This window comes from Podarcis bocagei (genome assembly GCF_964188305.1).
Source record: "Podarcis bocagei genome assembly, chromosome: 4".
Lineage (NCBI taxonomy): Eukaryota > Metazoa > Chordata > Lepidosauria > Squamata > Lacertidae > Podarcis > Podarcis bocagei.
In genome coordinates, this window is record NC_138128.1 from 65,494,972 (window position 1) to 65,507,011 (window position 12,040).

General features: G+C 42.1%; 1 protein-coding gene across 1 annotated transcript in view; it reads right to left on the reverse strand.

Moving 5' to 3' along the window:
• The window catches only part of DNTT (DNA nucleotidylexotransferase), a gene marked incomplete at its 5' end in the record, with an annotated part of 102,101 nt that overhangs the window by 63,390 nt on the left and 26,671 nt on the right, over nt 1-12,040 (reverse strand). Inside the window, 2 exons of the mRNA XM_081192397.1 lie at nt 3,224-3,356; nt 6,198-6,321. Coding sequence (XP_081048523.1) covers nt 3,224-3,356; nt 6,198-6,321 — 257 coding nt within the window. The remainder of the gene's footprint in view (nt 1-3,223; nt 3,357-6,197; nt 6,322-12,040) is intronic.

A 12,040-nucleotide genomic window follows, 5' to 3' on the forward strand; every position in this document is an offset into this window, starting at 1 on the left:
GTATAAGGTGCTACCTACCTATTATTGTACAGCAGCACTGCATGATATGTGGCAGTCCACATTGATAACTCATAACATCATGTGCTGATTCTTAACACCTTTGCCAAAATGCGTCTACTGATCTGCTTTGTTCAAAAGCCTTAATAAATAAACAATAAAATGCATTCCCATTGACGGTGTGGGTGGAAAAGCAGGAGATATATTTAGTCTTTTATCACAGCTGTTCTAAATTTACACAAGACTTTCTGCTTTGCCATTTGTTTTTCAAAAATCACCCAGATACAAGTGTGATTGCTGAAAGGCATTTTTATCATCTCCCAGCCTGGTACACCAGACAGACACAAGCTAAAAGTTGCAAATCACAAGAGGGGGGAAAGACCATTTGAAATTCAGCTGGGTTTTTACTTCCACTACACATGCACAAGTAAAAGTACAACTTTCATGTAACCTAATCCCAACCACATTTACTCATAAGTAGAGCAGGGGGAGATTAGATTCAGTTTGCATTGAAAGGCAAACCAGCCTAATTCGTACTTTTTGAAACAATAAGCAAAGCAAAGCACAATCAGCCTTCAAAATTTGTGCTCCCGTTGATTTTGCAATGCAGTTCTCCAGTCAAATAATGTGTACAAAAGTGTATATACCGGGGCAAAGATGCATATGTTAGTAAAGCAATATACACAAATACCGTACATTGTAATAAGGGAAACTGCTTTGAAAAAAAACTGTATTATTAGGCAAAATGCCATGAAACATATGTAAGTTAGGAGAGATTCACACTGAAATACTAATGAATATTCATGACGGTGTTTTTTTAAAATCACAAGCTGGTGTGGAAATGTGCACTGGAAAAATAAGAAACAACAATGACATATTTGTCCATGTCTACTCAGAAGTAAGAGGGACGCGGGTGGCTCTGTGGTCTAAACTACAGGGCCCAGGGCTTGCCGATTGGAAGGTCACGGTTCGAATCCCTACAACAGGGTGAGCTCCCGTTGCTCGGTCCCTGCTCCTGCCCACCTAGCAGTTCGAAAGCACGTCAAAGTGCAAGTAGATAAATAGATACCACTCCAGTGGAAAGGTAAACGGCATTTCCGTGCACTGCTCTGGTTTGCTAGAAGCGGCTTAGTCATGCTGGCCACATGACCCGGAAGCTGTACGCCGGCTCCCTCGGCCAATAAAGCGAGATGAGCGCCGCAACCCCAGAGTCATCCGTGACTGGACCTAATGGTCAGGGGTCCCTTTACCTTTACCTTTACTCAGAAGTAAAGTCCACTGACTTCAGTAGTGATTACTTCCAGATAAGTGATTTCAGAATTATGGCCCAAGTCTGAAATCCTAAGCATGCATTTTGGGGAGTAAGTTCCATTCACTTCAGCTGAAAGATTAATACTTCACCTGAGAATTGTGAAGTGGTACATTATTCACATAGCTTTCTAGATTCAGATTTACTTTGAACCTGCTTGCTTTCTGTACTTGACTCAGGCTGCAATGCACAAACCAATTAAGGCATTATATTTCAATGTAAATCTATTTTGGTGTTATTTACTGTCCATGTGTTTCATATCTGCTTGCCATATTTTATTTGTTATGAATAAGAGCTAACCTGTGGCTGACATAACCTGCATTTCACTTCAGGTCAGTGAAAAACCAGCTTGTTTTGTATGTAGGCATTTAAGAAAGTAGAAATGATTGGTTTGGTTAGAAATTGCCTCTGCTGAAAAGTTTTGTTGCTTCTGAACTGAGCAGTGTGACCTGATAACTGACTCATGTGAAAAGATGTAAAAAAAAAGTGTGTCAGATTACTGCCAATAACCCATTTCCCTCCTTTTTTAAAAGGCAGTGACCTCTGGTTGAAGAACTAGCCATGTTTTATCTTATCACCTGAAGTCTCTGCCTCTCTGGAGTGACCTTTCATGTGAAGGAAATGTTGGCCAGAGAAGGAACCATACTTCAGCACTACTTAAGAACAATTAACAAGACACTTTTGGAATAGTATAGCATGGAAAGTGGTTGAATGTTAAAATCAGTGCTGAAATTATTGCTGGATTTCTTCACCACAAACAAGATGACAGGTCAGTACCACCATGGAACAACTGGCAAAACATTAATTTCCAACTCTGAAAAACACTTAGCTAAAACTCAGTTCTTTGCAAAGCAGAGATATACAGTTAAATCTCAAGATATAAAAATGCAACACATGGGCTGAACAGATTGCAGAGAACTATCTTAGCTTCTGCTGTCATGTTTTGTTGATGTGGCATGTGTAAGAACCTTGGGGAAGAAAGTTGGATGAGTAATATATGCTTCACTTTCATATAAATGTACTTCAAAAGGTACAAAACAGAGAACCAAACAGCAATCACGACTTCACTGTGCTGATAAGACAGCAGATTTACAGAAAACACACCCCTCTTTCTAATACAACTAGGAAACAATGATCCACCCATTAACAAACTGTCTTGGGCTTCAGATCAATTTTCCTGAAGTTTAATACTTTTGGGATTACCAGGCTACTAAGGAGTGTCTGTATTCCCTTGTCAAAAAAGCAATATAGGGGAGAAATCATTTAAATAACAGAGAAGCAATCCTAGGAATCAGGCACAATAAAATATAACATTGCAGCAATAGACATATCTGTCTCAGAGAGGTCACTTTAGCCTTCAGAGCTGCTTCGAGAGTGTTGCCCTCAATCTGTCCTGCCTCTGAGACAGGTGTACGTGTTGCTTCTATACACTGCTAGGTATTTAGATTGAGGGCCAAAATAGACGTGATAGCTTCCCGCTGCTTGCCACAAAAGGGTTGGTTGAATCTATGTGAGCTTTCTAAGTGAACACGTGCAAAAACTCAACTGCACTTTTGCACAGTCCTTCTCCCCATCCCTCAACCTCCTCTGAGTCTTCCCCTCCCCATCCCCCCAGTGATGTAGCTACATGTGAACAGAGGATGAAAATTCTTTCCAGGAGGCAGTTGGAATTGGGGTGGTGATGGGTCCCCAAAACACAAATGCAACACCCTATGGGCAGTAGATACCTGGGCCATGGAAGCTTTTAATGACCTGGTTTTTGGAGCGGGGGAAGGATGACTGGTGGGGGCAGCTTTCTTGAGGCCTAGGAGGATGGACAGTAGGTGAGATTGGTCCCAAAAGAGCTTTACCCCCCATGTCACCCTTTGGGACATGATGTCCCACAAATCAAAGGTGGCCATGGTTCATTATACATACCTTCTGAAACCACCAGTCAAAGTTACCAAAGCACTGGGGGAAAATCTCTGCACAGATTCCTTAACAATTAGGCTTGCTGCATCTGCCTCTGCCTTAGATACACAGCTAACAAGGTCTTCATAGTGCAGGAATCCTGAAAAGCAATTTAATTTTGGTATAATGAGCATAGTCTAGTGGACAACATATTCAGCTTGAAAATCTAGGAGGCCTAAGTTCAAGTCCCAGATGAAGCAGGGACTAATTGGATGTTGCTCAACTCACTGTCAGTCTTTGCTTGCCATCTAAGCTAAAAATTAGCTACCTCATAGGCTTGGAATAATGATCATAATATATTATGGAAATGTACCAAGGCCAATAAATAACTTTCACTAACAGTTCACTCACCATTGCTGTTTTCTAACCAAAAGTTGGCTAATATTCCATGAATGTAAATATGTGTGTCAAATTTCCTGCAAAGTAGTGATATCATTGCAAGAAAATTCCCCTAAGCGACAGGAGTCAGTGAGATTTTGATCCTATGCTAAATGAGTGGCATTTTTCAACTAAATGCAGACTTTTTACCAGGAAAAATATATATATATATTTAAATAGAATGCAGGGGAAAGGAAATATCCAAGATTTTGTTTTATTTTAAAGGAGACTATTTATTTTCTTATGTGACAATTCTGTGTGTCCTCTGTTTCAAAATAAAAGCTCCATTAAACATCACTGGAAGATACATAAGCTCCACAGGGTCAATCATTTTACAATATTTTAATCTGCCTATCCCAGAAGGTTTGCTCATTCAGGTGGCTCAGATCCAAATACACAAACCTGTCGTGATGTTAAGATCTGCTGTGCAGCCTTTCTACAAGTCCCTGCTTCCTATATTGAATGGGTGGGTAGCAGTGGCGTAGCGTGGGGGTGCAGGGGGGGCCGGCCGCACCGGGCGCAACATCTGGGGGTTAGGGTTAGGGGGCGCAAATCCACGGGTTAGGGGGCGCAAATCCACGGGTTAGGGGGTGCAAATTACTTGCCTTGCCCCGGGTGCTGACAACCCACGCTACACCACTGGTGGGTAGAGTTTTCTCTAGTGATCTTTGTCTTTGGAAAGTTTCACAAAAAAAGACTTGTTTAGCACTGACGTTGCTATTCTTTGGGTGCCAGTGTGTTAGTTTGTTTCCAGATACAATGGATTCAATGAAGCTTGCTTTGGTATGCAAGCATGCATAGGACTGCACTGTGAAGAGTGATGCCTGGTTTTATTCAGGTTTTGTCCTTTTCCAGAGTTCTGTCTGATTATTTTTGATTGGCTACGTTATACTGTTGTTATGCAACCTGCTCCATGAGGTTTCCTCCCATTCACACAAAAAGAGGATGCAAAAATATAGGTAATGATGTCGACTGCAATAAGATTATCCTTGTTTTCAAAACAGAAAAGCGAAGTCTTGAAGAATGAGATTTTTCCAATTAAGGGGGAAATGTGGCTATCAGTACCTATTGTACTGCCAGTGAGATGGGGGCAGCGTAGGAATAAGAATCTGAAAGGAAATGGATGGGTAGCTCTGGTTAAGGAACTTGCACTTGGCACTCTCATAAGATCTGTGGTTCAGCTCATGTTCTAGGAGTCTTGCAACACTGAAAACACAAAGCAGGACTACGGAGTTTATGTAAAGGTAAAAGGTAAAGGACCCCTGGATGGTTAAGTCCAGTCAAAGGTGACTATGGGGTTGTGGTGCTCATCTCACTTTCATGCCGGCATTTGTCCACAGACAGCTTTCTGGGTCATGCGGCCAGCATGACTAAACTGCTTCTGGTGCAATGGAACACTGTGACAGAAACCAGACTGCATGGAAACACTGTTTATCTTCCTGCTCCAGTGGTACCTATTTATCTACTTGGACTGGCATGCTTTCAAACTGCTAGGTTGGCAGGGGCTGGGACAGAGCAATGGGAGCTCACCCCGTCAGGTGGATTCAAAAAACCAACCTTCCAATCGGCAAGCCCAAGAGGCTCAGTGGTTTAGACCACAGCGGTACCTACATCATTTGAGAGCAGGGAGCCTTGGGGGGCAGAACACACAGGGGAAGATAGGGGCTGAAATTGTTCAGTGATTAGTTTTCATACAGAATAAACTCATTCAGCTCATTCTTTTTGAAACCAGACAAAGGGCCACTGAAACAGAAGTCCTCAAATAATAAGTCTATATTGTTGTACATATTATGTAAAAAGTATATATTTTTGGATATATTATGCAAAATGAGAGGTAACCCACTGAGATGGTCAAACAGTTTTGAGTATGAAGTTTCATTTAAAATTCTTCCTGAAAACTGAACCAACAGATAATGTAAAATTCCAAAGGCTAGGCCTTTGGCATAAATTCATCTAGAACTCTATTTTCTAGCTCATGGTTGGCATTGAAGGATTGATGGTTTGGGTTTTGTTTTTGCTGAAGAAAAAAGTGAACATTTAAGTAAGATGGAAGGGAAGAAGAGAATATTATCATCGAGACAAATAAAACAAATAAATGGCACATTCTCTCTGAGCACTGAGCTACCAAAGAAACAGAATTTGACTTATTTATAGCATAAAATCCAATTTATGTGATTCTTGTGCAGTTATTTTGTGGCTTAGAACAATATTTGTTGGCAATACTAATTTATTTCATTTTAACAAGAGAATGTTTCCTATCAATGTTTATTGAGATAAAATATGAAACATCTCATTTTCCAACCTAAAACCAATCAGGAGAGTTTTCTTTATATTACCTAGGATGATTGACCTTGTAATTTATCATGGGAAATAGAGATCTTCAAAACAAGCATGTTCTGGTAAAAAAAATATTCAGCTTTATTACATATTCTGTGAATAGCCAATAAATATGTAAGACATATGTGGAAGAAATAGATCATATTTTTACACTCATCAGTAATAGCTATTCTGATCCATGCTGCTTTCAAAACTTAACCTAGATTCCATGGTAACAGGACATTACCTGCTCTTTGCATTCTTGTCAGTTTTAAGTTCTTGTCGCATTTTACTTCTTCCAGTGTCCGGAAACCCATCCTGTACCACTTCTCAGATGTCTTCAGTCCCACTCCAAAAACAGAAGTGAAGAGCTACATAGAATGGAATGATGCTCAGTTTAATGAGCTGTGGAGCTTTGGGATAGCTGTGGACAACAATGCTTCCATGTTTCCCTCTTTGGCATTTTAGCACAAAGGAAAGAGTCTCAACCCCATTGCCCCAACTCCATTGCAAATGATGACCACAGAGTTCATGTCTGGTAGGATTCCATGGATTATGAAGATGACAAAGACTCTTAATGCTGTTGTACGCAGATCTTCAGATTTTCCAGCGTCAAACCTTCCTGCCACTCTTGGGACAGGATTCTCATAATACACCTCGCCAATGGAAGCCCTGCCAAGGCAATTTTCCCCCTCTCCTCTCCCATGTGCCCCCTCCCCTGCACTTTGACATTGGCTCGAGGGTGTTGGAAAAGCCCCCAGAACAGCACATGGGGGGAAGAGGAAAAGGGGTATTGTCCTATCTGGCAAGCTACAATGCTTGCTCAGACAGAACATTGGGAAGGGTTTGGTGTTTAGACAGTATCATCAAGATATGCAAGCGGCTTCGGCCCAGTATACCTGAAGGAGCATCTCCACCCCCATTGTTCTGCCCGGACACTGAGGTCCAGCACTAAGGGCCTTCTGGTGGTTCCCTCACTGTGAGAAGTGAAGCTACAGGGAACCAGGCAGAGGGCCTTATCAGTAGTGGCACCTGCCCTGTGGAATGCCCTCCTATCAGATGTCAAGGAAATAAACAACTATCTGACTTTTAGAAGACATCTGAAGGCAGCCCTGCATAGAAAAGTTTTTAATGTTTGATGAATTGTTGTATTTTAATATTTTGTTGGAAGCCACCCAGAGTGGCTGGGGAAACCCAGCCATATGGGCGGGGTATAAATTATTATTATTATGACTCATAAATTAAATAAACAAAACTCGCTAAACTTATGTACGAGAACTTCAAGTCTTGCACTGAACGGAGGGGTGGAACTAGTTAGCCTCAAAAGTTTTACCAACTCTATGATTCTATCAGATATTCAAAAAACATAATATAGCTAGCTAGCCAGAAATAGGCACTACCCACTGGGAGCTTCTCCTGCACAAGTCTTACAGAAATTAACAGGACTTATTCAAAAGCACATCCATACACTTGTCTGAGTCTTATTCCTTCCATTCACTGAAGCTTTTACAGGAGAAAAGTCCTGGTGGATTATTCCAAATAATGCGTTTGACTAATTGACAATTGCTATAGTAATATTTTTATAGGAAAAGTGAAGTGCAGCAAACATTTCCAGATATGAATCCTACATGAACAATGCACTTTTATATCTATTTTATCAATGTGGTGTTTCCTCAATGCTTCACAGTCATTCATTCGTCTTGAGACCTGTCTGTAAAGTCCCATTATAATTCTCTTCCTAGTGAGTCCAGCCTTTGAAACATGGGCCATGCTAATTTTATCTTGTCTTTCTAATGAGACTATTTTTTTAAGCAATTATGATAAAGAAAAGAAGGGGATGGAAATCCTGGACAATTTAAAATACATATTACTCGACATTTAAGATATAAAGAGTGAAATTGCCTACTCTTTGTGGACAGCTTTCTGTTTATGAGGAAGAGTAATTGTATTTTGTAATCTCATTTTTCAAAAATTATTTAGATTCTTATCTATTAATTTTTAGTACTTTGTTTGCTTAGCAGTGTTTTAATGGGATCTAGAGGATTCAAAGAAATTGTATTAGTTCTTGTGTAAAGATTGGAATGGTTTTCTTTTTTATATAAAAAATGGGCTATCAATGATAGTAAAAGGAAACAAAATTAAAAACTTTTCTTCCTCTGAAGAATATTGTCTCTTTTAAAACTGTGAGTCAAGTTAGATTCACTGATAACTGTCTTTCTGTTAGTGAGTAGTTTTACCTGCACTTACACTTCAGGACAAAGAAATTTCCTTTGAAATTAGTCTCAAAGGAGCCAACTAAACTTACTCACAAGTAAAAATTAATCCTGATGACTTGTGCTTCTGCTTTCTGCACCTTCAGTAAGATGGGATGGAGAAACTTGAACATCTCCCCAAAACATGATGTTCAGATGAATATGAATTTTGTACATCTAATCACAAATTTGTAAGTTTCCCTTGTGCCATCCTTGGGGCCAGTCAGCTTTTAGCTCCCGGAGGCGGGCCAGAGTGAAGACTTCACCACTCAGGTCCACCACCCAGGCTGCACCCCCACCCTCAGCTTGCCCCTGATTGGGCAAATTCAAACTTCAGGATGGCAGCCAGCCAGGGAGGTGTTCCAATGGCAGGCCACCATGGTGAAGTCAATTTGACCATCAGGTGTATGAGGGGCTGCCGTGCTGGGCTGCAACCACCACCTACCTTCCAGACCAAGTAAGAGGCCATTACCAGAAGAACAAAAATCAGAAGTCAATTGTGAACAAACCCCTGTACAAATTCATTTACAAGAACAGGCAGGCTGAAATACCATTCAGCACCCACTTGTGGCACAGATGCCTAGGACAGAGAATTCCAGGGGCCACAGAGGAGTTCATAAAACAAAATTCAGAAACTGAGACGAGGATGTTGTCATGCCACAGGAGTGTAGGGCATGTGCTATATAAAAGTGAAAGCACCCTACTTCCCAAAAGCATCCAAAGCAAGATTACTCATTCTTTGGAAAGTATCCACAGTGACATTTGTGAACCCAAGAGGACTCACATGCCAAGTGGGAGCAAATACCTGGTGACCTTCATGGAAGACTATTCCAGGCACACTGTCACGTCTCTCGTGAAGCAGAAAAACGAGATGCTTGAAAAATTATTAGAGCTTATGGCAGCACCCAGAAACAAGTTTCAATGGAAGCTGCAAATACTCTGCACAGACAATAGGAGGAATACAAAGGAAAGGAAGTGAAAGCCTATCAACAGGAACAGGGTACGAAAAACTAGAGAACCATGCCATGGCCATCTGCTGGATTTGGCATTGCAAAGGATGATACTTTTTCCTTCCTGCCAGGCAGCAAAGTGTATTGGACTGGCCCTGCAAAACTAGCATGGCAATGGGTGCCTGGTGTTCAACTGGAACTGCCAAAGATTTTGCCAAGAGATGGGAAACGTTGAAATTTCATCCCGCAAAGTAATCTCAAATCTGCCCAACAATGAGGCCAGGAACCAGAAAGAGGCAACAGCAGAAGAGAACCAAAACCTTCACAATGATAAGACATAGATGCTCACCCTGTTGCTACCTGGACGGAAAACTATTGGATGTAAATGGACATTTAAAATAATACTCAGTGCAGAAGAGGTGTTCCGTTTATAGATTTGTGGCCAAAGAATATGATGAAACATTCATCCGAGTTGTAAAGCACATCACTATAAAAGCACTCCTAAGTGTGGCAGCCAGAAGGGGGATGCAAATCAAGGACCTAGGCATAAATATTGCCTTCTTGCCTGGTGTCATAAAGGAAGACACTTACATGGACCAGGCACCCCATTTAAAGGAATTAAAGGACAAGAACCTCATGTGTAAACCTCAAAAGAGTGTCTATGGAATTAAACTGGCTGCTGGAGCATGGAATGAGAAAATAAATGAAGTACTTACCAAGGAATGATTCATACAAGGTAAAACCAATCCAAACTTGCACTCCAGAAAACAAGAGAATAAATGGGCATATGTGGGCTGCTTTTTCATTGTTGATATAATGATTTGCTTTTAACAAAAGCAAGACAAGCGATGGGATAATATGCAAATCAAATCAACATTTTGAAATGAAAGACCTGGGAAACATCACAAATCACTCTAGCATCCAGATGGAAGGAAAGGAGGACAGGAGCTTTAATTGGAAACAAAAATATCGCAATGATGCTGGGACATTTCAGCTTGAAAAAGATACAAAGGTCCACTCCAGATTGTAACTATTTTGTGGGAGGAATTCAATCACATACCAGCAAATTTAGGTTTGCACAGTTAAAGTAGATTCAAGTACTCTGGCACCCTTGCACTACAATGTACAAGTAAGAAAGCAACGAAAATGCTTTTTTTCTGCAAGGAAACTGATGGGGAAATGTGCTAGAAAGTGTGGGACAACAACAATGGATTGATGGAAAGTCATATAATTTCCACACAAACAAATCAGAACCATTGCTCAATGAACAGCAGACATCACAGAACCTCCATGCAAGCTTTGTGCAGAACAAATCAGGATGAATGCTCAAGTGAGGTGCTCAAACAAAGTGAAAAGCACCATAGAAGTAGGCAGAAGTAGGCACCACTTCAAGCTCCACACAACAACCTCTCCTGTCATCCTTTCAGTAACAGGCAGCAACATGCAGCATTGATTAGCAACACAACCCTGCCCAGCCCAGTCCACTGTTCACTGTCCACTACTGGTGCTGGCGCATCTATAGGGATAGAGCTGGAGCTGCAGTAATTTTGTACAGGAAAAGTCATAGCACAAAGTGACTGGAATGCAGTGAAAACAGGGATATGGTAGCCGGGGGGGGGGGGGGAATCCACACTAAATTGCAACTGCCAGCAACTCTAGATTAAAAGAGAATTGGGCATGTGGAGGCTGACTAGGCTGGGGGTGCTACCACTCTCAAGTCCATCAACATGGGGAAGGAACTATTAGCTGGACCGGTTGAAAGGACTCAACAGATACACCTCCCTCAATGGAAGAATAATATGTGGCAGGTGCAAAAGCACATCAAGAAGCCATTTAGATTAAATTTAAGATGGGATAGACCTGAACCAATATCAGTGTTCAAGCACAATCAAGAGTCCAAAAAGGTTTAACAGGAATCAAGAAAAAATTGTTGACATTCAGTATTGTCCATCTGAAGAAAAGATTGCAGATGTGCTCTGGAATTTACAGAAGAATGGTACACATACCATTGAAAAAGGATGCAGAAGAAGTTAAAACATACAAAGAGATTCAGATCATTGGTCTTCAGTCCATGGGTTGGGACCTATTATTAAGTGATATCTTGATCTAAAGTGAGTCTCGGTTGCAGTACTACCATCACATAGGTAGATGATTAAAAAATTAAGAAATGGGTCCCCAAAGGCATGTTTGGGTTAAAGGTGAGTTCCTGGTCAGAAAAGGTAAACCAAGGAAGAAGAGTTTTTTAAAAAAGGTAAACCAAAAACTAAAACTAAAACTACTGATCAATGTATACTGTCTATGAACATATTTTGTTCCTTCCCAACAGTAGGTGGGGCTGTAATGTGCAGCGGTGTAGCGTGAGTTGTCAGCACCCGGGGCAACGCAAGTAATTTGCGCCCCCTAACCCGGGGCAAGGCAAGTAATTTGCGCCCCCCCAACCCCTAACCTGCGAGTTGCCGCTGGCGCTGCCGCGCAAACAACGCTGCTTGCCCGGAGGAGGATGGAGGCAGAAGCAGCCGCCGCCTGTGGCTGGGCCGAGGGGATGGCAGCGGCGGCAGGGTGCAGAGGCTGCCCGTGCCCGGCCAGGCGTCGGTGGCGGCGTCGGCGCTGCTGCAGCAGCTGCTCCTCCTGCGAGCAGTGAGCGGAGCGCAGCCACAGCGACGGCGGGGGGCGCGCGCGCTAGGGCGCAAGGCTGGCGATGGCGGCGGGGAGCCCGGCGGAGGAAGGAACTTGTCCCTTCCCTCTGGACTCGCGCCCCCCCCCAGATGTTGCGCCCGGTGCGGCCGGCACCCCTGGCACCCCCCACGCTACGCCACTGGTAACGTGTCTTGTGAGTTGGCTAGTGCTTGTTTGTTTCTCTTTTTTCTCTGATCCAAGCATCTTCCTTT